Source organism: Equus przewalskii, chromosome 24 (assembly GCF_037783145.1).
Source record: "Equus przewalskii isolate Varuska chromosome 24, EquPr2, whole genome shotgun sequence".
NCBI lineage: Eukaryota > Metazoa > Chordata > Mammalia > Perissodactyla > Equidae > Equus > Equus przewalskii.
Genome location: NC_091854.1, coordinates 29,416,318 through 29,440,477, shown reverse-complemented (window position 1 = coordinate 29,440,477; position 24,160 = coordinate 29,416,318). Strand labels below are relative to the sequence as shown.

At 43.0% G+C, this 24,160-nt stretch overlaps 1 protein-coding gene across 1 annotated transcript; it reads left to right on the top strand.

Annotated features, from left to right (window-relative positions):
• The first annotated feature begins 264 nt into the window (after window positions 1–264).
• DYNLT5 (dynein light chain Tctex-type family member 5) lies at window positions 265–23,315 on the top strand. The gene is made up of 5 exons (XM_070592732.1): window positions 265–1,205; window positions 3,143–3,264; window positions 18,295–18,386; window positions 21,805–21,929; window positions 22,784–23,315. The coding sequence occupies exons 2-5, from the start codon at window positions 3,146–3,148 to the stop codon at window positions 22,985–22,987; spliced, it is 540 nt and encodes a 179-aa protein (XP_070448833.1). The 5' UTR covers window positions 265–1,205; window positions 3,143–3,145; the 3' UTR covers window positions 22,988–23,315.
• Window positions 23,316–24,160: the final 845 nt, after the last annotated feature.

Genomic DNA, 24,160 nt, shown 5'->3' with positions numbered 1-24,160 from the left:
TGTAGACTTGAGCAGGTTCCTCAACGATTCTTCCTTTCCTTATCTTAAAAAAACGGAGCGTCCCCTTATCACAGGGCCATTGCACAGATTAAATGAGAGAATATTTCTCAGTCACCTAACAGTTCATACCTAGTACTTGGTAGATACAGTAAACAATCTTTTCCTGTCCGACCCTATCCGCCCCCTTGCCGGCTCTACCGTCCTCCCGAGGCACCGCTGTTGCCCGCTGCTGCTGCTGCTGCTGATGCCCTGCTGGGAGGCGCTGTCTGCTCCGCACCTCCAGTGATGGCGCGCTGCAGGAGGGTCCCTTCGGGGTTTGGCTTTGTTTGCTTTGGGTTGCGGGAGGGGCTCAGGGGTTAAGAGGGGGATAATTATGAAGCAGGAAGGGCCTATTAATTATGTCAGTAGATCTCGACCCCAACAGCCTCGTTTTCAAAGCTTCTTAAACTTCTAGCGGCTGGGAGCAGCGGCGTGCAAGGAGAGCGAGGCGGCCCGCAGGTGAGGCGCAGGAGCTGGCCCCCGCGTTCCAAGCGGCCCCGGGGACCTTAGTGAGCATCCTAGAATGTCAATTGTCCACATCTGTAAGGGGACACCAACCCCTTCGTGGCAGAGTTGTTGGGACAACTGAATAAACTAAAGCTGGTTGCCAGTATCTGGGGCACGGGAGCTCTCGGCACTTCCTCCGTCTTCTAGACGCCCTGGGCCTCGGAGGGCGGGGAGCCGCGTCGGGGCGGGGGGCGGGGCTGCTCCACTCTCTCCTTGAGCCTCGGGGTTGCGGTCCCAGGAAAGCGCCGCGTTTCCCGCTCCGGCCCCTCACATCTGCGGGCGAAGGAGCCGGAGGAGGGTCTCCGGGCCGTGTCCTGAGTCCCAGATGTCCTCCTCGCTCCGGGAGGAACCGGTGCCCCTCCAGCCCGCGGCCACCCCAGGGCGCAGCGGGGCTCAGGGCGGCCCCTCTGAGCAGTGACGAAGAGATCCTTTACATCCTTACCGCGGTCCAGAGGACCCCGAAGCTACTGGTCGGCCGGGGCTGGCCGAGGACTGTTTGAGGCGGTCACCCTGGAGACGGGCCGCGGAGTCCAGCGGCGGGGTGCGAGCAGAGGGAGGCCTGGGAGGCGGGAGCCCCGCCCCGCGCGGTCCCGCAGTGGACGAGCCCGAGGTCTAGGAGGCCCCCGGCCGGCCGAGCCGCAGCTCCTGCCCTGCTGGAGGTAAGTGCGCCCTCTCCGCAGCGCGTCGGGGCCAGAGGGGAGAAGAGAGAGGGTCGCGGGGGTCCGGGGGGGTGGGGGGGGGCATGTGTTGAGAAGTAGCCAGCATTGGCCACGACCTCTCTGACGCCTTACAACTCCTCTTCCCCAAACAAATCAAAAGGGGCCCCAATTTAGGGAACTGGAATTGGATCCTGGCCTTTGTCCCCCCACCCCCGCCTGCGTATCTAGACTTCAGGGCGATGCCCTGGAGCAGCGCGAGTCCTGAGCCGTTTTCCTGAGGCCGGCTGGCGACCTCCGGCGTCGGCTGCATCCCCTCAGGATCTCAGGTGCCAACCCTGGCCCGCGGGCAGCTCTGGAAACTGGGAGCAGGCAGAGGTCCATCTGAGTCACTTTGGAGCAGAACCTGAATGAGCCACTCAATCAGGCTCAGTGTGTCCTGTCCACACACATAGACACAGACACACACACTCATACACACACACAGAGATGCTCACACACACAGGTTCACACACTCAGCACACAAACATATGGCACACAAAGGTGCACACAAAGGCACACACTCACTCAAGTACACAGATAATCACACACAGGTGCACACACAGAGATGCTCACACCGGTACTCACACAGGCACACACTTATATCCATGTACAGAGACACTCGCTCATACTCACAGCCTCACACACTCACAGGGACTCAGTTATGCTCATACGCACAGGCACGCCCCCATGGAGTGATAACGCACTCCTAGGCACACACTTACACAGAGATGCCCATGCTTACACACACACTCACACAGGCACACAGTCACACACGCACACATACTCCACAGTGCCCCCCCAAACACACGATTCCCCTGCCGGGTTGGTGTGCCCTTCCGCACCCCTTCCCTCTCTCTGCCCTGACACCCATCATGCTGGGGTTTTTGGCTGTAACCAGGTCTGCCCTACCCACACAACCGCCAGCTCCTGGAAGGCAGGGACCCTGTTTCAGTTCTGTGTATAGTGTCTAGCACACTCTCTTGTTAGGACTCTCAGATTTACAGATTATAAAATCATTTAAATCAGGGACCCCGATGGCATAGTGGTTAAGTTCACAGGCTCCACTTCCATGGCCTCGGGTCTGTGTATTTGCATCCCAGTCGCAGACCTACACACCACTCATCAAGCCATGTAGTGGCCACATCCCACATAAAGTAGAGGAAGATTGGCACAGATGTTAGTTCAGTGACAATCTTCCTCAAGCAAAAAGAGGAAGACTGGCAACAGATAGTTAGCTCAGGACCAATCTTCCTCACACACACAAAAAATCATTTAAATGAATATCTACATGCTAATACAGTAGCGCTATCGTCCAAGTTCTGGGAAGTCCATTCCTCCGACCAGCTTCTCAACAAGCATTTGTGAGAAGAAGGTAGATTTTCCAATAAATTACTTTGTTAACAGTTTTCTTGTTTTCCCTTTACTAAATAAGTCACTGTTCCTTGAAAAAAACTACCCTTTGGGGAAGACAGTTCATTTTAATTTTTAAAGTAACAGCAACACCAACGAATATTAATTAGCCAACTCTCATCACAATTAAACTTGGGGGAGGCAATAAACAATATTGCTTGCTGGTGTGGTGACAATATCTTTCTTCTGCACATGGCTATCTTTTCCTGGTGACTTGAACCTCTTCTACACTTAGGCATTTTTGCTGCAGATTAATGTCTGCTTATGTGAATTAAGTATACAGTTGCACAAATAAAAGTTATCAGTTATCATATTTCCAGTTACACTGACGAGAATAACAACATATAATGAATATCGCTCTTAAGGGAACCTCACTTCCCCCTTCAAATATGGCCGGAAAACTGTCTGTACTTCATTTAGGAGTCTCGGTGTTATACGTAAGTGTTTTCAGATCTTTCGTTTGTTATTTTACAAGTTTTCTTCCCTAGGTTATGATGACGTCAGATACGGCTAGAGACGCAGCGGCTGGCTCGTTGAAGCGAAGGGCGAGCACGTCCTCGCTGAGCAGTCGGGGATGCCGGCGGCGCGAGCTCCACGGGCGCCCCAAAGGGTGAGTGCCCGAATGTCTAGTGACCTCGATTCAGTTATTGAGTAAACAGGCTCATAACGTTGATCAGGAGGGGAAAAAAATTTCCTTTGGGACATAAACAGGGAGAAAATGGGCAAGTAAAAGGTTCCGGTCATCTTTTGGGGGCCTTATTTAAAAAAAGAAAGAGAAGGAGAGTGAGAAAACTTCAGTGATGTGTTGATCCCAGCGGCATTTTTTACTATTTCAAGGACTATGCAAGAAATCGTTTGCTCAAAAGAAACGCCATCGGCAATGCAGACGAGCGACTTGTTACAAGTCTCCCGAATCTTCTCCTCCATGTTGTATAAACGCATAGTTTTTGCTCTTTTGTAATCAATATATACATATACAATGCATCTAGCACTATTTTATACAAATTCTGTAATGTATTTTCATAGTCTTTGTTCATATCCTTGCAAATGGCTACATAATATCTTGTCAGTTTATGATTCTGTGTTAGTTAACCATTCCCCAGTTATTAGGCATTTTGTTTGTTTCCGCTTTTTTTCTTTTCCGTTATATAATAAGTATATGTTTATTTTCTTCCTAGAAGTATAATTAATGGGTCAAAGGGTAATCAGTGAGCACATTTTTTGACTCTTGCTACATATTGCATTTGCTCTCCTAAAGAGATAAATCAGTTTTTAATCCTTTCATCACATCCTTTTTGACTGCAACTGGGGAGGAAAAACAAAACAAATTATCCGATGCAGAGATCAGTTAACTTATAAACAGACTTTCCTCTGAACGGTTTCCAGGGGATTGAAGGATGTGGTTTATTGATCGCCAGGTTGGGAAGCAGGAGCTGCTGTGTCCTGTGGACCAGAGACCGAAGAACTGGAATACATTTACGTTAGAATTCTGAAACCAAATCTTTCTGCTCTCAGAGTGTATTAATGAACTTATTTAAAATTCCACTTTCCAGCCCTGGATGTTTGTGGGTTACAAGTACAGGCTGTCTCTTTTACAGACAGGAAGTATAAAGAAGGAGCAACCCCAGCAGGTCAGAAGTTCAGCTGGGAGGAGAATTAACTTCCGTAACAATTGTTTCTGACCCTAAGCCATTTTGGCTGCTATTCCCAATATTTAAGTGTAAGAGTTCTTTGTAGAATTATTTTAAAACAGTTGTTAGCTTAAATTCTACTTTTTTTAAGAAAATACTTATAACAATAATCTGACACAGATCATGTTCCCATGATTAAAAAAAACAAAACTTTTCTCACCTGAAGACTAAACTGTCGTCCCTACTTGCATAATTTGCATTTACCTCTTCCCTTTCTAAGCAAATTAGAAAGTCACGTACAATCAGAACATGGCCAAATTTAAAGAATTAGAGATTGCTCTTTTTTTATTGAAGTGTAAATACAAATTAAAATAACAAGAATACAAAAATAGTTTTACCAACACATTAGCATAGATTTTTCACTAACAAATACATTTAAGTGATAATTATTTTGATACATTTCAAAGTTAGACGTTTGGACTCTCAAACAAAACGTTCAGAATGGATCCTCTATTTGCGCTTTTTTCTTAAATAGCAAATGACAGCCCGCAAGCGTCCTTGAGATGCAGAGGCCATTGAGGAGGCTGCCTCCCCCACTCTCACTCCTTCTTCCTTTCCATCATCTTCATCACTGTCTGGGACCAGACTGTATGGGTGATTCTCCTTCATGAAACGAGTCTTCAACTAGTAGAAAAAATCTGAAAGCTTAGTAGCTATCTAATGCAGGCATTGTTTTGAAATGACATTGTTTTATGGAAAAGCACATATCTTTCATTTGAAAGTTCTTTCAAAACAGTTTTTTTAATAGATCAATTTCAACAATGTAAAACATATCCTGAAGTATATTGAAAACATTATCTAACACATTATCTCATTTAATCTCCCAGCGTTGATCCTACTCGGTAGATATCATTCTTACCATTTTACTATGAAATAACTGAGGCTCGCAGGTCAAGTAACGATTTAATGACTAGGATGCAGTCCCAGTTCATGAGTATGACGTATAGGGTCTGCAGCCCCTTGTCTACTTCTCTAGCACTGCCTTCCCCACCATCCTGCTGGCACTCTTCTCTCCGGCCAAACTCAGCTTCCACGTTTACAACCCTTCAGTGCTCTGTCTTGCCTCCAGCCTTTGCCGCGTGTTGCTTTCCCGTGGGGTACCCTTGTCTGGAATGCTCTCCTTCTCCTCCTTCAGAATTTGGCTCCATCTCTGCCTCGCCAGGAAGCTCTAACTATGCAACCACAACCACTGCCACCTCTGAACCGGGTTGGATGCTCTTCGTTTCTGCACCTGCTGCTTTCCCCTTCTACATGGTACTGAATTTGGCTGTTTTCTTCTCTAGCTCTTTCGTTAGATTTTGGACTTATTTGCCTTTATAGAAGTAAACATACTGATAAGGACGGCAAAGAAGAGTAGGAGGTAGACCTACTTGGAAAGCAGCTTCTTGGTGTGGTGTAAGATCAGCACAGATTCAGCCCTATAGACTCGGTGTCTATGTCTACAGCTTCCACAGTGGTAACTAACGCTTAACGTTGGTCCTTGGACGTGATGGATATCGGGAGGCCTTTGGAACTGTGAAAGGATGATTGAATTTTTATTCAATATCATTATTGTTAACTGTTTTTAGGATTGGGTCTTTTTATTTAAATTATATTCTCGTTATAATCTACATTTTATGTTTTATTTTAAAAAAAGAACATCTTAAGCTGGATCTTACTATTCCAACATCCTAACTGGTAGCATGTTGGCACATTTCTTTCTGTACCTACATGGTTGTCATCATACTTCATCTGTAATTTTGAATTTTATTTGTTTTGCGCATAGATAATGGGTAGCAGTCAGGGTGGCAATAGCTGACTGTTATTGGGCCTTCACCATGACCTCATTTAGGTCTCACAGAAGCCCTGCACCTGGGGGTGGCAAAGCATGGCCCAAGGGACAAATCCAACTGACCACCGGTTTTTGTACAGTCCCCAAGCTAAGTATGGTTTTTACATGACTGAAAAGAAGCAAAAGGAGAATAATATTTTTGGCATGTGAAAATTATAAGAAATTCAAATTTCAGTATCCATAAATATTTATTGGATTGTCTCCGGCTGCTTTCACCGCATAACAGCAGAGTCGAGTAGTTGCAATAAAAATCACAGGGCCCTCAAAGCCAAAAATATTTGCTCTATGGCATTTTACAGAAGTGTTTGCTGCCCTCTGCAGAAGATACACGCTGTTATCATCTCCATTTTACAAATGAGGAAGCACATCCTCAGAGAGGTTGAGGCTCCAAAGCTACAGAATTAGCAAGTGGCAAAACAGGCTTTTGTTCACAGTCAGTTGTTCTCATTCCCTGGAAACTGGCAACCTGTGCGTAATGGGCGTTAATGAAGCTCTTCACTCACTGGGACCTTCTGTTTCCTCCTTGGGTGAGAGCAGGTATTTACCAGGACATCTTTCTTGTTGGAGGCTCGGCCTTTGGCAGCCTTCGAGCAGTGTTTGAACAGATGCACTGCTCTCACGTTCTTAAATGGAAACAGAAGCCTGAGGTCAAGTTACTTCTGAAGGATAATGAGACACGATATCCAGGCTTATTATCTCTGAGGCCAGTAGTTCCACTAGGAGGTCGAGCCTAAGGTTGGGAACTAGGGAGTCTCTCTTGTGCCTCAAACCAACATTCCAGTGATATCACGCTACCAGGATGCTGAGTGCAGATCCCACGGCTCTCTGCTGGAACCCACTGATAGCGTCTAACACCCTACTTAGGCTACACTCTATTCTCTCACTCACTCATTTATTCGAGGTTTATTGAGCTTCTGCTGTGTGCCACTCATTGTGCCACATGGTAGGCAGGGAATGGTCAATAACCGGAGGGTTCTCTGGAGGAGCTCGTTTTTCAAGTTAACGGAGAGCTACCTGGTAATTTTTTTTCCCCACAAAAATGGAAAAGATTGCATTCATTACTTCATTTGAAATAAATATTTATTGACCCATGAGTACATTCCAGGCACTATGCTAGGTGGCGAACCACACAAAAATCATCCCTGCTCTCATGGAGTTTATAATCTGGTGGGAAAGACAGTGAACAAGTAATTTTAAATGTGATGAATTTATTCTATGATCTCCACCTATTCTACAGTGAGCTGCTTATGTGCGGTTAAAAATGATGTTGCCTGGCTGCTTCCTCATTTTGATGAGTTCTATTGTCATCTAAATCAAACTGAGGCCCCCAACAAGATCAGCTGAGATACAGCTTCCCCCAAAAGAGAAAGCTAGAGAAAACGGAAATGGCCATAATCCTAAATTAATCCACAATAATAACTGGTGTTATATTGTACTCGATGAATTAAGCCGCTTCACATACGGTATCCATATGATTCTCAAAAAGACCCTGTGGGTTGAGCAGAGAAGATATTTTCATTATCCCCATTTGTTTTCAGTTGGATCTTAGGGGCAGAGTTGAGTTGAAGATGTTCCTCCTTCTTAGCACGTTGTCGTCGCCAACATGAGCTAGTCCCTCTCGTGTTTTCTGATTGTCCCTCCCCATCCTCACTCCCACTCTCTTCTCCCAATAGGCACATACTCTGATACACACAGTACCGCATACACTGCAAGAATAGACGTATTTAAGTACAGTATTATATGTATTTTTTATTCTCTGTGTGTCATGATGTTTCACCTGCCCCTTCCGGTCTAGCCAGTTCTGAAAAATAGCCAAGGTCTGGTAGGAGGCACACCTTTGATATGCAAACTGCTCAGCCGCAGAGCCAGCCCTCCGCCTCTGGCTGCACACCCCAGGAGGCAGTATTCCTCTGCCTTCATCATCATCGGGCCAGGTACCGGGCAACCAGTGACCTCTCCTCTAGCGCAGAGCGCCCCAAAATTATCCAGACTAGCCCATCCTAAACTGTTCCCCGCCCCGCTGGCCTTTCCCCCAGAACCCCCGTAAAGGCTCTAGCCCTCGCTCTCCCCTGCTTCTGCCTTCTGCCTCCTGACCACCCTTGTGTTTTTCCACGTAGCATGTTGTGTCTCTTGTCAGTGGGACCTGTGAGTATCATAAACTCCATTTTCCTAGCCTTTCCTCTGTCTCCTTCTGTGGCCACACCAGAGTGACCATCTCATAAAAGAATACAGAATAAGTACTTATCAAGGATACATGTTTTTAACTTACGTAAATTGTATTGTGCTATAAATCTCCTTTTGTTTTCTCAATCTCATATATCTCATTCAACATTTTTAGTTTTTATATCTACACATAGATGTCTAGCTCTTTGCTCCTTACTGCCGCATAGTAGTCCTTAATATGCATCTATCACACATGTTCTCATCCGTTCCCCTAAGGATGGATGCCCCAATTGCCTTTCACTCCCTGTGCACACAGAATGCATTGCCATGTGCAACAGCTTTGTGCACAATCCTTCGTTGGCATCCTTGTGAAAACTGCCCTGGGAATGTGATCCAAGGTAAGGGCATTCATGTTGAGGAAGATTTGAATTAATGGAAAGAGAATCCATAAATGAAATTGCTTAATGCAATAAACATACCAATGCTTCTCAGATTAATCTACAAATTCAGTATATCTCAATCAAAATCCAAAATCAGAGTAACTAAGTTAACTTTGAAGAGTGAGCATAGAGAAGGGACTTACCCTACCAGATGTTAAGATATACCACAAAGCTGCAGTAAGTAAAAATGATAAACACAGGAATAGACAAATAGAACAATGGAACTCATAGGAACTCAGAAGCAGACCAGTGGATGTATGGAAACATGGTAAATGAGCAAGGGGGAAATGATGGATTTTGATAGACCGTGTTGGGAGGAAACTGGCTCACTACATGAAAAAAAATGTTGCTGGATTCTCACCTTACGCCGTCTATGTCGGCAGACTCCAGATGGAAGGCAGAAATGTGGAAAGCTGTAAAGCTAAGAGAAGAAAGCACAGGGGAATATCTTTGTGTTCCGTGGGTAGGGAGCAATTTCTTAAATAAGATCTCAAAATGAAAACCCAAAACCATGAAGCAAAAAAAAAAACTTTGTAAATGTAACTACAATAAAACTTAGCATTTCTGTTCACCAAAGGATATAACAGACACAGTTAATAGGCTGGTAGGAGATATATATTTTTTTAAATTATGCATGTTGACAATAAAAAAAAGCAGGAAAACAATTTTACAAATAGTCAAAGGAGATGAATAGTTTACAGAAGCAAAACCCAAATGGCTCAGCAGAATGTGAAGGCTGCTTGAACTCCCTTAGAATGAGGGAAATGCAAATTAAAACAACAGGATACCATTTTGCACCCATCTGAATGGCAAAATATAAGAAGGGAGAATAATACCAAATGTTGGCAAGGCAAGTGAGAATAAAAACTGATACAGCAGGGGGCTGGCCCCGTGGCCAAGTGGTTAAGTTCGCACGCTCCACTTCAGGGGCCCAGGGTTTCGCCAGTTCGGATCCTGGGCGCAGACCTAGCGCCGCTCATCAGCCATGCTTAGGCGGCGTCCCCCATGCCACAACCAGACAACCAGAAGGACCCACGCCTAGAATATACAACTATGTACTGGGGGGCTTCTGGAAGTAGGAAAAAAAATTTAAAAAGATTGGCAACAGATGTTAGCTCAGGTGCCAATCTTAAAAAAAAAAAACTGATACAGCCATTCAGCATAGAAATCTAACAGTCGGCAGACAAAATAGGTTTGGTGTGTCTGCAATAGTACCCCTGTGTGTTGAGGAAGCTGAAGCTTGGTATGGTAAAGTGACTTGCCAGATTATCACAGCTCCTGATGACAGAGCAGGTAATCTGTGGTTCGCTGACCGTAGAAATTAGAAATGTCAAGAAAGTGCTTGTTAATTCAACAAATTGAGACATTGAAGTTCCAATCCCCAGTACTTCAAAAAGTGACCTTATTTGGAAACAGGGTCTTTAAAGAGGTGACTAAGTTTACATGAAGTCCTTAGGGTGGGTCCCAATCCAACATGATTGATGTCCTTATAAAAGGGCCTGGTAGCGGGCACATCTCTGGCCACAGAGACACGCACAGAGGGAAACTTTGAGAGGAGACACAGGGAGAAGAGGACCATCCACAAGTCAAGGAGAGAGGCATGGGACAGACCCCTCCTTCCTGCCTCTCAGAAGGCACCAACCTTGCCAACGCCTAGTTCTCGGACTTCTAGCCTCACGAGCGGCCAGACATTGAATTTCTTCTGTCTAAGCCCAGTATGTGGTACTTTGTGACGGCAGCCCACGCCAGCTGAGACAGCGTTTCCAAAGGAGTGACTGGGACAGCAGCAGCAGAGTCGGCAAGCAGAGAGGAGCGGCTCACAGGCCTGGCTCTGCCCACGCTGGCCAGGGGCCAGTTCCAGCTTGGCCACTTCCCGGCTGCTGATCTTGCCCAAGTTATTAAGCTCTCTTTGCCTCAGTTTCTTCTTCTATTACATGGTTAAAAATAGTAATTGTCATTTAGAAGTGTGATGGCGATTTATTAAGATAATACATGGAGACACCTAGAGTGGTTCCTAGCACATCCAAGTACAGAGCAAGTATCAACTGTCGTTACTACATAGAACTTTGTTTCAAACTAGACCTGCATTGGAATCCCAGATCTTCTGCTTAACTAGCTACTATTTCATGTTCTTTGAGTCTTAATGTATTATCTATAAAATGAGAGTAATGACTTTATCACAGAGTCGTTTCTTTTATTCATTGAACACATTTTGTTGCCTGGGTTACGGGCATCGTGTTGGATGCTAAAGATACCGTAGTGAACAAAATAGACTCTGTCCCTGGACCCCTGGTCCCTCTCTTGTCAAGGTCATCATGACTTTCACGTGGCTGACCAGTGGTCAGTCCTCAGTCCTCGTCTTACTTGACCTCAACAACATTTGTCACTGCCCATCTCTCCTTTCTCCTGGAAACACTTCCTTCTCTTGGCTTCCGGACACCACTCTCCTGTTTTCCTTCTCCCTGACTGGGGCTCCTTCCCCATCCTGGTCCCTCCCCTTCCCCCAAATTGCTCAATGTAGCAGTGCCTCAGGGAGCAGCCTCTTGTCCTCTTCTCACCTTACACTTTCCCCTCAGCAATCTCCTCCAGTCTAGTGACTGAGGCGTGGAGCTATGCCCCCCAGTTGACACCCCAGCCCACATCTCTCCCAAACCCCACACTCACATAAACAACTGCCTATTGACCTTTCTCTGTGATACCTAATAGACATCTCACTCAACGTGCTCACGACTTGACTCTCTAACTACCCCCCTCCCATTCTGCAGGAGATTCTGCTGGATCGACTTTGAAAATACATCCAGAACCCAACTACTTCCCACGACCCCCACTGCTACCCTCTCTCTCTGAGTCACTGTATTAGTCAACTCGAGCTGCCATAAAAAAGTACCGTAGATTGGGGGGCTTAAACAATCGAAATGTATTTCCTCACAGTTCTGGAGGCTGGACGTCTGAAAGCAGGGTGCCAGCATGGTTGGGTTCTGGGGAGAGCCTTCTTCTTGGCTTGCAGAAGGCCACCTTGTCACTGTGCCCTCGCCTGGTGGAGAGAGTGCCCTGGTGTCTCTTCCTCTTTTATAAGGACACCAGTTCTGTCAGATCAGGGCCTCCCCCTGATGACCTCATTTAATCTTAATCCTCTCGTTCAGAGCCCTGCCTCCAGTACAGTCACGTGGCTGGTTGAGGCTTCATCACGTGAATTTTGGGAAGACACAGTTTAGTCCATGGCAGTTACCGTCATCTCTCACCTGGATTACTGTAATAGCTTTCTAAGTGGTCTTCCTATTTTTACACATACCAGCTCACGGTCTTTATCAACACGGCAGAACTGTTCATTGCAAAATATAAAGTGGATCTTGTTCTTCCTCTGCTCAAAACTCTCTCTAGGCTCCCGCTTTATCAGAGTAGGAGCCAAGGTTTCGCAGCGGCCTGCAAAGCTCTTTGTGGCCTAGCTACCTGACACCTTCGTAGCTTCCTCTTCTTCCACATTCCTGCTTGCTCCCTCTGTGCCAGCTGCTCTGGCCTCTATGCACTTCCTCAAAAATACCAGGCAGCCGCCCATCTCAAAGCCTGGGCATGTGCTCCTCCCCACCTGGCAGCCTCCTCCCTCAGGCATCCGCGTGGCCCATTTCCTCACCCCCTCAGTTCTCTGCTCATAGAGGCTTATCTTGACATTGCAAAAAGTGCCCTCTCCCCCATGCCCTTCTAAGCTCCCTTAGCTGAGCCCTCCTTTCCCTGGAGCATTTATCACCACCTAACATGATAAATCATTTACTCCTGTACTATTTCCTTGTCTATTGTCAGTCTCTCGACATTAAAATAAAGTTCCAGAAAGGCAGAGATCTTAGTTCGGACTTTTTCATTATTGTACCCAAAGGACCTGGAATAGTGCCTGGCACATAGGAATCACTCAATAAATATTTCTTGGCCTTTGAATGAATAATGATTGCGTTATACTAATGGTGGCCTGGGCAAGCATTTCTTTTGCTCACAAACAGGTTAGGTTCACATGTCGTGTGCGGTTAAGTCCAGGCTGACTAAACCCTTTCATCCTGTAGGCGAAAGAGGCATTTACAGCCAATGGAAAAGGGCTCATTCACATTTGTAAAACAAGGTTTACTTTTATCTCCTTGCTGAAACATTCCATTGTGCATTTATTTAAAATGCGAACAAACAAACAAATGCTTTCATTGGTGTTGAAAATCCATTAAGATGGGCCACACTCCTCCTTGATGGTCTGCACAGTGTTGAGGAGGTAACCGTGACACCCACAGTCCCAAGCTCACCTCTCTGGTGATTAGCAAGGGTGATGTGACCTTGAGCCTCTGCGTTCATCCAGGAGCTGCAACAGGAGCGCCCTCAGCTGCCTTGACCTTGCCCGTGCTTTCTCTTGGACGAGCATTAGCTCAAAGAGCTTCAGACCCTAACTCTGATTTTTCTGCCCACACACTTAAAATTATTCCATTTTGTCAGTCGCCTTTCCTGGATTACCTTCAGTCACATCCGAGCTGGACTTTTCACAGGCTACCTGGCTCCAGTAACATGTGCCAAGAACACATCATGTCATTTTCTTGCCTCTTTCCTTTTTGAAAATATATCTTGACTTTTGTTTCCATTATAACCTTCCTCTTACTAGTCAGATGGGACCAATAATGTGATTAAATCCCTCAAAATTACATAAATATCCAGCAAACTTGCTATAAACTAAATGGCTACGAAACTAAATTACCTTACCAGACAACAAACACCGGCATAAATATACCCATAATAATTCATGTGGTCATAAAAATATCCATAGAAGTTTTGAGATGGAAAGCTCCCAAGAAAGTGAGTTCCTCTGCGTCTTTTCTTGTGTCTTACACGTCATGTGTCTCGAGCACAGGGACTCTAATTTTTCTTTGTATAACCAGTACTTCTCACTTTGCCTGCCACGTGGTGGACTATAAATATTTGCTACAAGAAAGAAGAAAAAACAAAAGAACAAATGCACAAGTTTATACCCCAAAGCCTTCTTTTTCTCTATGCCCTCTGAAATATCTCCACTGGGAGGCAGCACATGACTTTACTAACAGATTTCTAAATAAATAAAACAACATGCTCAAATGATACCATTCCAAATATAGTAGTTCCAGGCATTCCGTGATTACAAATAGAAGAAAGAGATGCTATTATGACCTTCTTAATATACTATATTAATGGCTGCAAGGTCATTCAAATACATTCAAATATTATCTCTTACTGCAGCTTCAAAACATCTAAGTAATAACGGCAATGAAAATGTCTGGAAGGGAATTCTCCAAAATAATTAGATGGTGTTGTAGCTGGTGAGATTTAATTGAAATTATTGTTTCTATCTCTAACAGTCATAACAACAAGACATGTCATATATTTATTCTGTGTAATTCAAGGACTGATTAGCAAGCAAATTTTTATGTTTTTAGGAAAATGGAATTTCACGAAGGAATAAACATATTCCAACTCCTTGGCTAAAATTTTTTTTTTTTTGGCCTCTTTTCTATGTAATCAGAACACAGGCTGTTGGGTTAGCACAGGACAGTCCCACTGTCAACCAGGTACAATATAGGAGGGTTCGTTTTGTTATTGTGGAACAATTTTATACAGCTATTTCTGCAGCCAGGTTCATTCCAAGCCTGTCCTCAGCAACAGTACACGTGATTCCAAGTACTGACTGAATTTCGAATTGGGTTGCAAATTTGTTACTCTTCTCCCTAGAGTAACGATAATTGACTTGTGCAGTATTTATGCCAGATTTTCAATTTTCCTGCATTGACTTTTAATCTGCCTTCCTTCCTAAAACTTTACAACTCTCTTGGACACATTTTCCGATTGAAATCTTTTTCCTCCATAAATGCCAACGAGCTGATGGAACACATGGGCAGCAAGAACACTTCTCACATTTAAAACCTAAAATCAACTTCAGCATGCCATTTGCAATGAGATCATGAATCCACATGGGTTATTACTGTAAACTAGAGTCTGGTCATGGACAACTGAAACTCATCCACTCGTAATGTTGTAACATTTACCCAGTAAAAGTGTTGTGCCAGGTGTACGGCACTGGGAACAAAGCCATAAATTTACTTTTTGAGCATCTCACATTTTTATCCTTAAAAATTCCAAAGGGCTTGAGTAAAGTTGCTTATCAATAGAAAATGTACAAATTTTTCTAAGTCGCTATTCTGAACTGATATTGGTAATTCTCAATTTTCAAATACAGGATCTCTTTTATTTCTAAAAATTTACCAAGCCTATGTCTGGTTTAATGTTACTTGTCCAGATTGCAAGCATTTTGAATATTTTATATCTTCCCTTTGTCTTTTTTCAAGGAATAAATATCTTAATTTTTCTGTTCAGCTTATTCTTTTCTTTATTCTTATCTCTTCCTTTTTCTAACCCGTCTCATTTTAATGTGAGAACAAGCAGTTTCAAAAAACTTCATAAAAAACTTCAGTTTCAAAATATATCATAAACAGAGCTTTTAAAAAAGTAAAATTTTCCTATAATTTTCCATGAAGTTATAGTTTTGGTTGATTCATGGTTAACCTTCCAAAGTACAGAAAGCCACAGACTAACCAAATAGTTTCCTTGGGCATGATGTGGGATGCCAGGTTTCCAGCAAAATATCTGAACCCTCACTCCCCAAAGCCCTCTCTCCTCCACAAAACCCACACCAAGTTTCATCGTCTATTGCTTGCAGCATCCCACTTGCAAGTAGCAAACTCTGTATCAGTTATATCTAATGCTTCTTGTAATAATAACTTTAAAAAGAAATAATGGCTGAAACAAAATAGAAATATATTTCGTCTTACATAAAAGACGTCTGGAGGGAAGCAGTTCACAGACCTAGTCTTCTACCTTTCTGATCTGTAATGCATACTGTCATCTCAAGACCCCAAGATAGCTGCTGAGCTCTTGCCATCATATCCACATTCCAGTTATCAAGCAGGGTATAAACAAGCTCCTCTTGGTTGAATAAATTCTTTTAAGGAAACTCTCTCAGAATTTCCACCAAAACTTCCATTCACATCTAATTGGCTCATAAGCCTCATGGTCACAATAGCACCAAAGAAGTCCATGAATTTGTCTTTAATTTGGACAGAAATTTTCCCACACACTTAGGATTCCGTAACCCAGGAAGAAGGAGAGAACATTGGACAAATGGCAGTCCCTGCCGCAGTGTTCATTACAGTTTTCTTTACAACAGTGGAATATTGGAAACAACGTAAATGGCCTGGAGAATAAATGGTTAAATAAAATCCAGAATGTTCGTATATTAAACACTGTCTTGATATTGAAAATATGATGTAGATTACTATTTATCAACATAGAAAGAATCCATGATACATTTTTGAGTGAAAAAAAACAAACCAAGCATCTATAATGTGATCCCATATGTAAAATCATGTCTGAAAATTTTTTTTATGTTAACAGAGATTAGACAACCACTGGGGTTAATAATTTTTTGTGTAATTTTACTTTATGTTTTTCTATATGTTTTGAACTTTTTACAATGAGCATACACTGTTTACATGATTAATGTAGAAATAAAAAGGCACTGAAGAAAATCATCTTCAATAAATCAAAAAAAAACCCAGTCTGCGAAACTTTCTATCTGCACATCCCTCTTCAGCCAGCGGATTTTTTAAGCTGTCTTTATGACACTTACCAACTTCGTGCCCATAATATGACACAGAACTGCACTGATGATCAATTCTTCAGTAACGTGGAAATAAGAAAGCAATAGTGAGGTCTTTGTAAAAACTCTTATTTGCTTTTTGTCTTTCACTTCCACTTATGCTAATTTGAGTTTTGTACCAACTGTACTTCTCTTTATGTGAGTTTTTGATGTAGTGTTCAGTACAAAAGAAATTGGCTTTTTATTAATACCTCTGTATGTTTGTGCAAGTAAGTTTTAATTGCAGTAGTTAATTACTTCAGGCAGTCATTGCCCCTATTTTCAGTCTGTCAGATGTGGTCCTGTGTGAGACTTGTCACCAGGAGGTAAATAGGATATTTGCAATCTGAGTCTGCCTTTCCCACATGTATGATATTAAGCCCTTTGCCTTGATCCCTGTATCTCTGAGATGGGTAGAATAAAGACTCTTTTACTTAGTTAAAAGGGTGTTGTCAAGGTAAAATGAGATCACTAATGGGAAATGTTTTGCAAAGTTAAAAGTAACATATATAATATTGGGGCAGGCTGTCTTATCTTAGAATCAAGGGGCTTAGGCAGCACTGGGTTTTCTAAGCAGAAGCTGTCGTCTTTGGTACTACCCACAACACCTGCAGCCCATGTGGCCAGTGAAGTCGGTTGCTACTTCAAAGGGCAGCAGAAAATTGAGGAAAGCAGGTGTTACATGAATGAAGACTAAATCTCTAATCCAGAAATCCATCGTGAAAAAGCAGCCCTAATTTTTTGCATCACTTTCTCAGGCTGGGTGGGTAAACCTTAATTTATTGTGTAAATTGCATTATATTAAAGGATTTTAAAAAATAGATCATCTGTGATTTTCTTAAAATATCAATTTGCGAGAAGCTCACTAATTCCAATCAGCTGAGAACTAAGTATTTTAAACTCCTCGCAGAGGAACGATCCCCAAAAGATTGAGAACAAATATCTCTTTCTCATTTAATTAAGACAAAAACATAGCCTGCTTGGAAAAGTGGTCACTCTGAACACACACGCACACATGCACTGTTGTATCATCTCCTTTGAAATGACATCTGTCTGCACCTCCATGTGCACAGGTGGAGAGAATTGGGGTAGACACTGAGACTGCCATTGGTGACAGCTGAATTTCCTCTGAATTAAATTGAATTAAGTAGTGCTGGAGGGACATTAGGGGCTCTTCTTTGCTTGGGCCTCCTGTTCAGCACCTGGATAAGCTTATATTGCCTTGGTAACCAAGCCCAAACCCTTTCTAAATGTTGAAAAGGGTGGTTATGCTTATTGATCCCCAACAGGTTGGGTGAATTGTGGTTTCTCTCACCATGCAGGTGAGTTTCTCATTTTTCTTTTTTCTACTAAAGGGATTTTGTGAGGTGCCTATAATAGTGAAGTTTTTGTAATACCCCATGTGGACATGAAGTTGTTTCCCAACATTTGAAGCTTCCTCAGATATTCCCCAGCCCTTTGGGAGCTTTGTCCACTTTGAGCAGAGAGATTTGCATCTGTGGTAGAGACGCAATTGGCAATGGCTTTTGAAACGTGTGGTCTGTTACCCCACAGACATACCAACCCAGGAACACGTTCTGGATCATCAGGTGCCCAGGCCCTGCCCTGGGCTTCAACTGCTACACTGAGACCTGCTCCTATGCCTTCCTGTTTCCATCTCCAAAATGTTTTAGACTGTAATTATGGCACTGGGATATTTACCTGGGGCTTACTTGAAATTTTCTTAAAGAAAACTTTACCTTTGTAACATTTTTGCTGAAAGCAACATTGTGTTTTGTTCTTATTGTTATAATAACTATTGAAATTGGTCTTCTCTTGCCTTTAGCTCGATGAGCACCGTGTCTTATGTGGATGAACCTGGCCAGCAGGACGATGTCGCTCGCCTCACAGTTCAGCTGGAAAACACCTATCAGCTGGGTGTGTTACTTCATCATTCACTCCTAGTTTAAGCTAATTTCGTGAATGATATTTACTTAAAATAGTATCTGATAACCTGTAGTATATTCAATGCTAGCACAATGTAAGGGATCTTAATTAATTGAGTGATTTGATCCTGCTTTAATTTCTTCCTCTGCAAAATGGAACCAATACCCATTGCCTGCTTTCCTCCATCACTGTTTCCTAAATACCAAGCAATTCATTGAGTGGCACTGATGTGTATTGCGTATTACTGAATTAAGAAGTTCCTTGGGTATTTCTGGGTTATCTGATTGAGTTATTTTATGTCTACTTAAGTTAAATGAAAGAGCTATGCATTAAAATTTTATCCAACAAAAACAACAAATGTTGTTGATAGGTAGAGAAAAAAGCCTTCAAGGCAAATGATTCCTGGTCCCCTGTTGACAGAGATGGTTATCCCTTCCCACTGAGGTTTTGGGTCTTTGAAAACAAATATCTTTGCACCTGCCCCTATACTCCCAGGTGGAGTTCACAGTGAATGTCTCTTCCCATTCATTTTCCTCATAGACCTACTTGTTTTCTCTAAATGCATACCTGCCCACTATTATCTGAATCCATATAGTGCAGTAATTATACTGCTACATGGAAATCCACAGAGACTTACCAATGACCAAAGGAAGACTCCATGGGCCAGAGTGGTTCCATCTGTGGCCAGTTAACCTCAAGAAAATTACAGACCATCAGCACAGCCCATTTGGCCCTGTAGCCAGTTTTCTACAGCAGTCCCAAGACTACACGGATTACAAGGCTCCATAATTAGTCAGTCTACTGGTATTTTCACAGGGCCTGGGGTAGGCAACTAATATTCCTGCCGTCCAATATACTTTTTACACTCCTTCTGGTAATCTGACCCAATTTTCTTTGGGGAAGCCCCAGCACTTCCATCATTACCACTTTTGGTCCATAACATTCTGCTGAGGCTGACACTAGCTTCAGAGATGTAACAGTGACTGATTCTGGGATGGCATATAACCCTTTGATTAGTTAAGTCAAAGCCTTAGAGATTCAATTCAGAATATGTTGTTTGGGCTTTTGAAGAAGCAGATCAGGCCCTGAAACCTGAAAGAACGTAGGGGCTATGGCAGGGTCTGTCATCTCGCCCCACGTGAAGGAAGCCTGAGACCGAGAGAGAACCAAACCCTAACGTCATCATTCGAGTCCTAAATTCAGCCCTCTGCTCATAGATTTTGCCGTTAGGCAAGCTGAGTTTGAGTCAAGTTTTCCCCCACTTGTAACTAAAGTTACAATCTTGGCCATGCGGTGCCTGCGGCTTTGGTCTCTGCGTGCTGAAAGGGTTTGAATCAGATTTCAGCGAGATAAAGGACGTGAAAAACGAAGCCCTCTTTTTCTTCTTCATAAGGATGTATTTTCATAACTTGTTTCCCCAAATAAACAAACTAAATTGTCTCATCCGTTTTAGAAGTACTGAGTGTTGAATCAAGTTAGAAAAGTAATTACAGAAACACCTTAGTATAAAGTACTTTCCATATTTTATAAAAAGTCATATGAATTATTCTTTTATGATTAAAGTCTTTTATGCTTGACCATCCATTTTTTAAGCATTCAACCAGCCATCTTGTTAATAATCAAAAACGTATTTCCACATCTACTTGTTTCTGGGTTATTTTGCATCTGAAAGGTACTCTGTGGGCCTTTGGAGGGAGGAGTGAGGCTGGGGTGTCTGCTTCCCCCACCCTGCCTGTGGTTCCCCCTAGACTGTCTACATCCGCCAACAGTAGGACGTGAGCTGCTCTCAGGGAGCCTGTCCACAGGCCTCTCTGGGGATCTAGGAACAGTGCCCTGCTCAGCCCCCTGAAGCCTGGGGTGGGATGGGGTAACACCCTCGCTTTCACAGGCTGAGGGTAGTGCACTGCTCTTCCTGATTTCCCACATTCTGCTCAGACCTTCCTAAGGAGTCTCCTTCCTAAATCCTCTTGGGATTGTCCTGACTTTAGTGTGCCATATGTTTCTTTAGCCTCTGACTGAGACAGACCTTAAAAATAAACACTTAAAAGATCCTGGTGACTATTCAAATAGAATGGGATATGATTCTTGATCTCATTCCTTCATCCACATCAATTCAGAAAATAATGATGGAGCCTCTGAACTCCAGGCTCTGGGCCCACATGCCTGTTGTACAATGACACGGGCATATAGCCAGAGAGATGGTCACGTTCCCATTCCTGGGAGGTGCAGGTGAGATTCCCGGGGTGCTGGATAAAAAGCTCCATCGTAAGCTTCTGAACTCGGACTAAATGCGGTTAGGTATAGAAGCCGGAGAGTCAGATACACCTGAGCGTGCGTCCCAGCTCCGCCCCTGTGCGATTCCGAGCAAGTCACCGAATGTGTTTCAACTTCTGTTTTCCCATCTGCGAAAGGAGCTAACACTAAGATTCACCTCGGATTTATTGGAAGGTTCTATAAGGTAGTAAATATAAGATGCTCATCACAGTGCCCGATGGACAAAATGCTCAATAAAAGTAGCCATTATCTGTACTATGATTATTATCCATAGAATGTTTAATTCTATTTAAAATCAGAAATCATACAGTAAACATTTCTTGTGCCTTTAGCATTGTAGTAGACGCTGAGGAGGACAAAATCGAATCTAGCTTTGCATTTCACTGGGGAGAAAGCCAGGTCTGCCTTAGCTCTTGTCAGGTGGATTAGGATCCAGGATGGAGTGGAGGAGGGCACAGTGCACTGGGAGGGCAGCGAAGAGAGGGCTGACTTTGACCTGAGGACAGGAAGAAGGCTACCTGGAGAAGGAGACGTTTGAGCTGGCCTTGCAATGTGAGTGGATAGTTCTCGGATGAACACGATGGGGAAGGGTGTTCTATTTCAAAAGAAGAGCAAGAACGAATGGACACAAGCATCCTTTAAAAGCCAGGTGAAGCCCGTGAGATGGAGCAGCATCGGCGTAGAGAGCTGTGGTGGTGGGAGAAGAGGCTACAGGTTGGGTAGGAGGTGAACCTTAGATCTTGCAGAGGGAAATATGGCAGTAAGATCTGGGTTTCAGAGCAGTTCCCCCAGTTGTAGTGTGGTAGATAGATTGGAGGGGAGATGTAAGAGCTGGGGGCCAGTAGGAAAGATGCTGAGACTTTGAAGTAAGATTAATAGTGGGAACTGAGAAGGAGGATACGTTCAGAGTCAAACCTCAGTGGTACTGAGCACACTCCTTATGTCATGTGGTAAATGGAGGAGCCCATTGTCTGCCAGAGAACCTGACTGGAAACCTAATTAGGATCCATTTTTTCCTTAAATAGGGGCCACTCAGAAGATTACTGTCTCTCGCGTTTCAATCCTCTTGATTAGCCTATGGGGTGGGCAGGTAGAATTTGAAATTACTTCTTAGGAATTTCATCTGTATTTTCAGGTCCCACCAAACCTTTTCCTGTGGTTGTTGTCAACCATATTTTGAAAGATGTGTTAAGCAACTACCTGCGGGAAGAACGGTATGATCCAGAGGTCTGTAGGCAGATGGCAAAGACGGTCTCTGAGGTATGTTCATGATTTGCCCAAAGTGTTAGCTATAACCAGAATATCTGCTGGAGGCGCAACCTCCTACTTTTTGATGAAGGCAATTAATTTGCAGTAGCAGAAAAAGTGCTTAAATATATTTTATGAAAATTTTTATTAGGTCATATTCCATGTGTGTGTGTGTATAAAGAACCTTTATCTAAAACAATCATTATGTGCACCATTTGCACTTGTTTTGTTAAAAAAATGTATACAGCTGCCCCATTTATAAAAACATTTATTGTAAAAGATACAATATTTTAATGATTATTTTCTCTTCCCTGGGCAGCCTCTTTGTGTGCCTTCAATACAGACACTGTGGCTTTAAATACATTTAAGTACATTTCTATTTTTATCAACTGAAGTGGTGGCTCTCCATCAGGTTTTCTCTACTTTACTTGTTACAACAAAGTCTTTAATAAATATTCATGGTTAGTCACATGACAGGGGACTCCAGATGTACAGTCCCTTCCCTGGACGTGAACAAGGCGGTGAAAGTCTAATGCCAACATTCTTTGAAGGGAAGCCCTCCTCACATAGATTTTCGAGGAATGTAATAAATCCATTAACTTCTGTGCCCTGGATTACAGTTTTTCCATGTCCCTTAGGAAATGTAGATTTACTGCTGGTGCTGTCATTTTGTCCCTCAATTTCCTATCTCATGAGGACAGTGCTTGAAGGAAATCACGGTCATGGTTCTACAGCAATTACTGAAAGCATCTACCATGCTTCATACTATTTTCTTAAGTTAAATCCAGTACATTTATGACAAAGATTAAGACTCTGAAGTTTCAGCGTGGCTAAGTGAGGACCTTATTTTTTCTGTTAATTTCCAGGTTATTAAAGGCCGGGTCAAGGACTTGCTGATTCCGCGGTATAAGCTGATGGTGGTTGTTCACATTGGGCAGCTGACGAGTCAGAGCATACTTATTGGAAGCAGATGCCTCTGGGATCCTAAAAGTGATACCTTTTCATCTTACGTTTTCAGAAATTCTTCTCTCTTTGCTCTTGCAAATGTCTATGCGGTTTACTTTGAGTGATTGAAAATAAGAAATGTAGTTCTGGGGCCAGCCCAGCAGTGTAGTGGTGAGTTCACATGCTCTGATTTGGTGGCTGAGATTTGTGGGTTCACATCCCAGGTGCAGACCTACACACCACTTGTCAAGCCACACTGTGGTGGTGTCCCACATACAAAATAGAGGAAGGCCGGCATAGATGTTAGCTCAGGGACAATCTTCCTCAAGCAAAAAGAGGAAGATTGGCAACAGATGTTAGCTCAGGACCAATCTTCCTCACACACACACAAAAAAGGATGTTCTTTAAAAAAAAAAAAAAGAAATGTAGTTCTTACTTTTTTAAAGCAAGAAATAGCCTGTATCTATGTACACAAATGTTTTACTGCCCAAAAGTTTGACAAAGAAAAAACACTAATATTTCAAACAACTGGAAGTCTTTTCACATTTTCATACTCTGGTAAGGATTAGAGGAGAGGAGGGTAGCACAAGAAAAAATCTTGTTTATCCAAGGGAACTAAGTCTTGGTTCTGCCAGATTGCTTTTTCATAGACATAGATTCTTATTAAACATTACTTTTGGTACTAATTATTTTAATTACTCTTTAATTAGAGACTTAGAATTTCCTACATTGTTTTTTTAATGAAGAGACCTTTTTAAAAAATATGACTATCTCCCCTGACTAATAAATGACAGTAGAATAGTCAACATGGTATACACAAATGTTAGTGTCTCAGACATGCATATAAAAGAATCCTGATTTTCATTTCCTCCTTAATAAATTGAGCAGCATTCATTAACTGCAATTATTGTTACGTGTACCTGACAGTTGAAACTGCTGAGGTAGAATTAATGATTTCATAACAATGACCGTCGTCCCACGAGGCTGCCGGCTCACGCTAGAAGCTCGTATGGGTTGCCTGTCCTTTGCAAAATTGTTGGAGAACTGAATGTCGGCTCTTCAATAATGGAAACTATTAAGTGGACAAAGGCTTTTTAGGGCCCTGAAGTAAACGTTGTGATATTAAATATACATGATGCTTAATAGTAAATGTATCTGTAACACAAACTCGTGGACTGGAAAGAGATACTGCTCTTAAATAGACACCGCCTGATGTGCCTTTGAATAGGTTTGCCTAGGCCAACAAACTTTTACACAAAATATATAGCTGGCAGCTTAACAAATAAAACATGTGTATT

What these genes read in the sequence shown, in the direction of transcription:
- DYNLT5 (XM_070592732.1), top strand. Translation starts at nt 3,146, where the DNA reads ATGATGACGTCAGATACGGCTAGAGACGCAGCGGCTGGCTCGTTGAAG. An exon ending in CTCCACGGGCGCCCCAAAGG is followed by an intron (nt 3,265 to 18,294) that starts GTGAGTGCCCGA and finishes TCTTGCCTTTAG; the next exon opens with CTCGATGAGCACCGTGTCTT. An exon ending in GGAAAACACCTATCAGCTGG is followed by an intron (nt 18,387 to 21,804) that starts GTGTGTTACTTC and finishes CTGTATTTTCAG; the next exon opens with GTCCCACCAAACCTTTTCCT.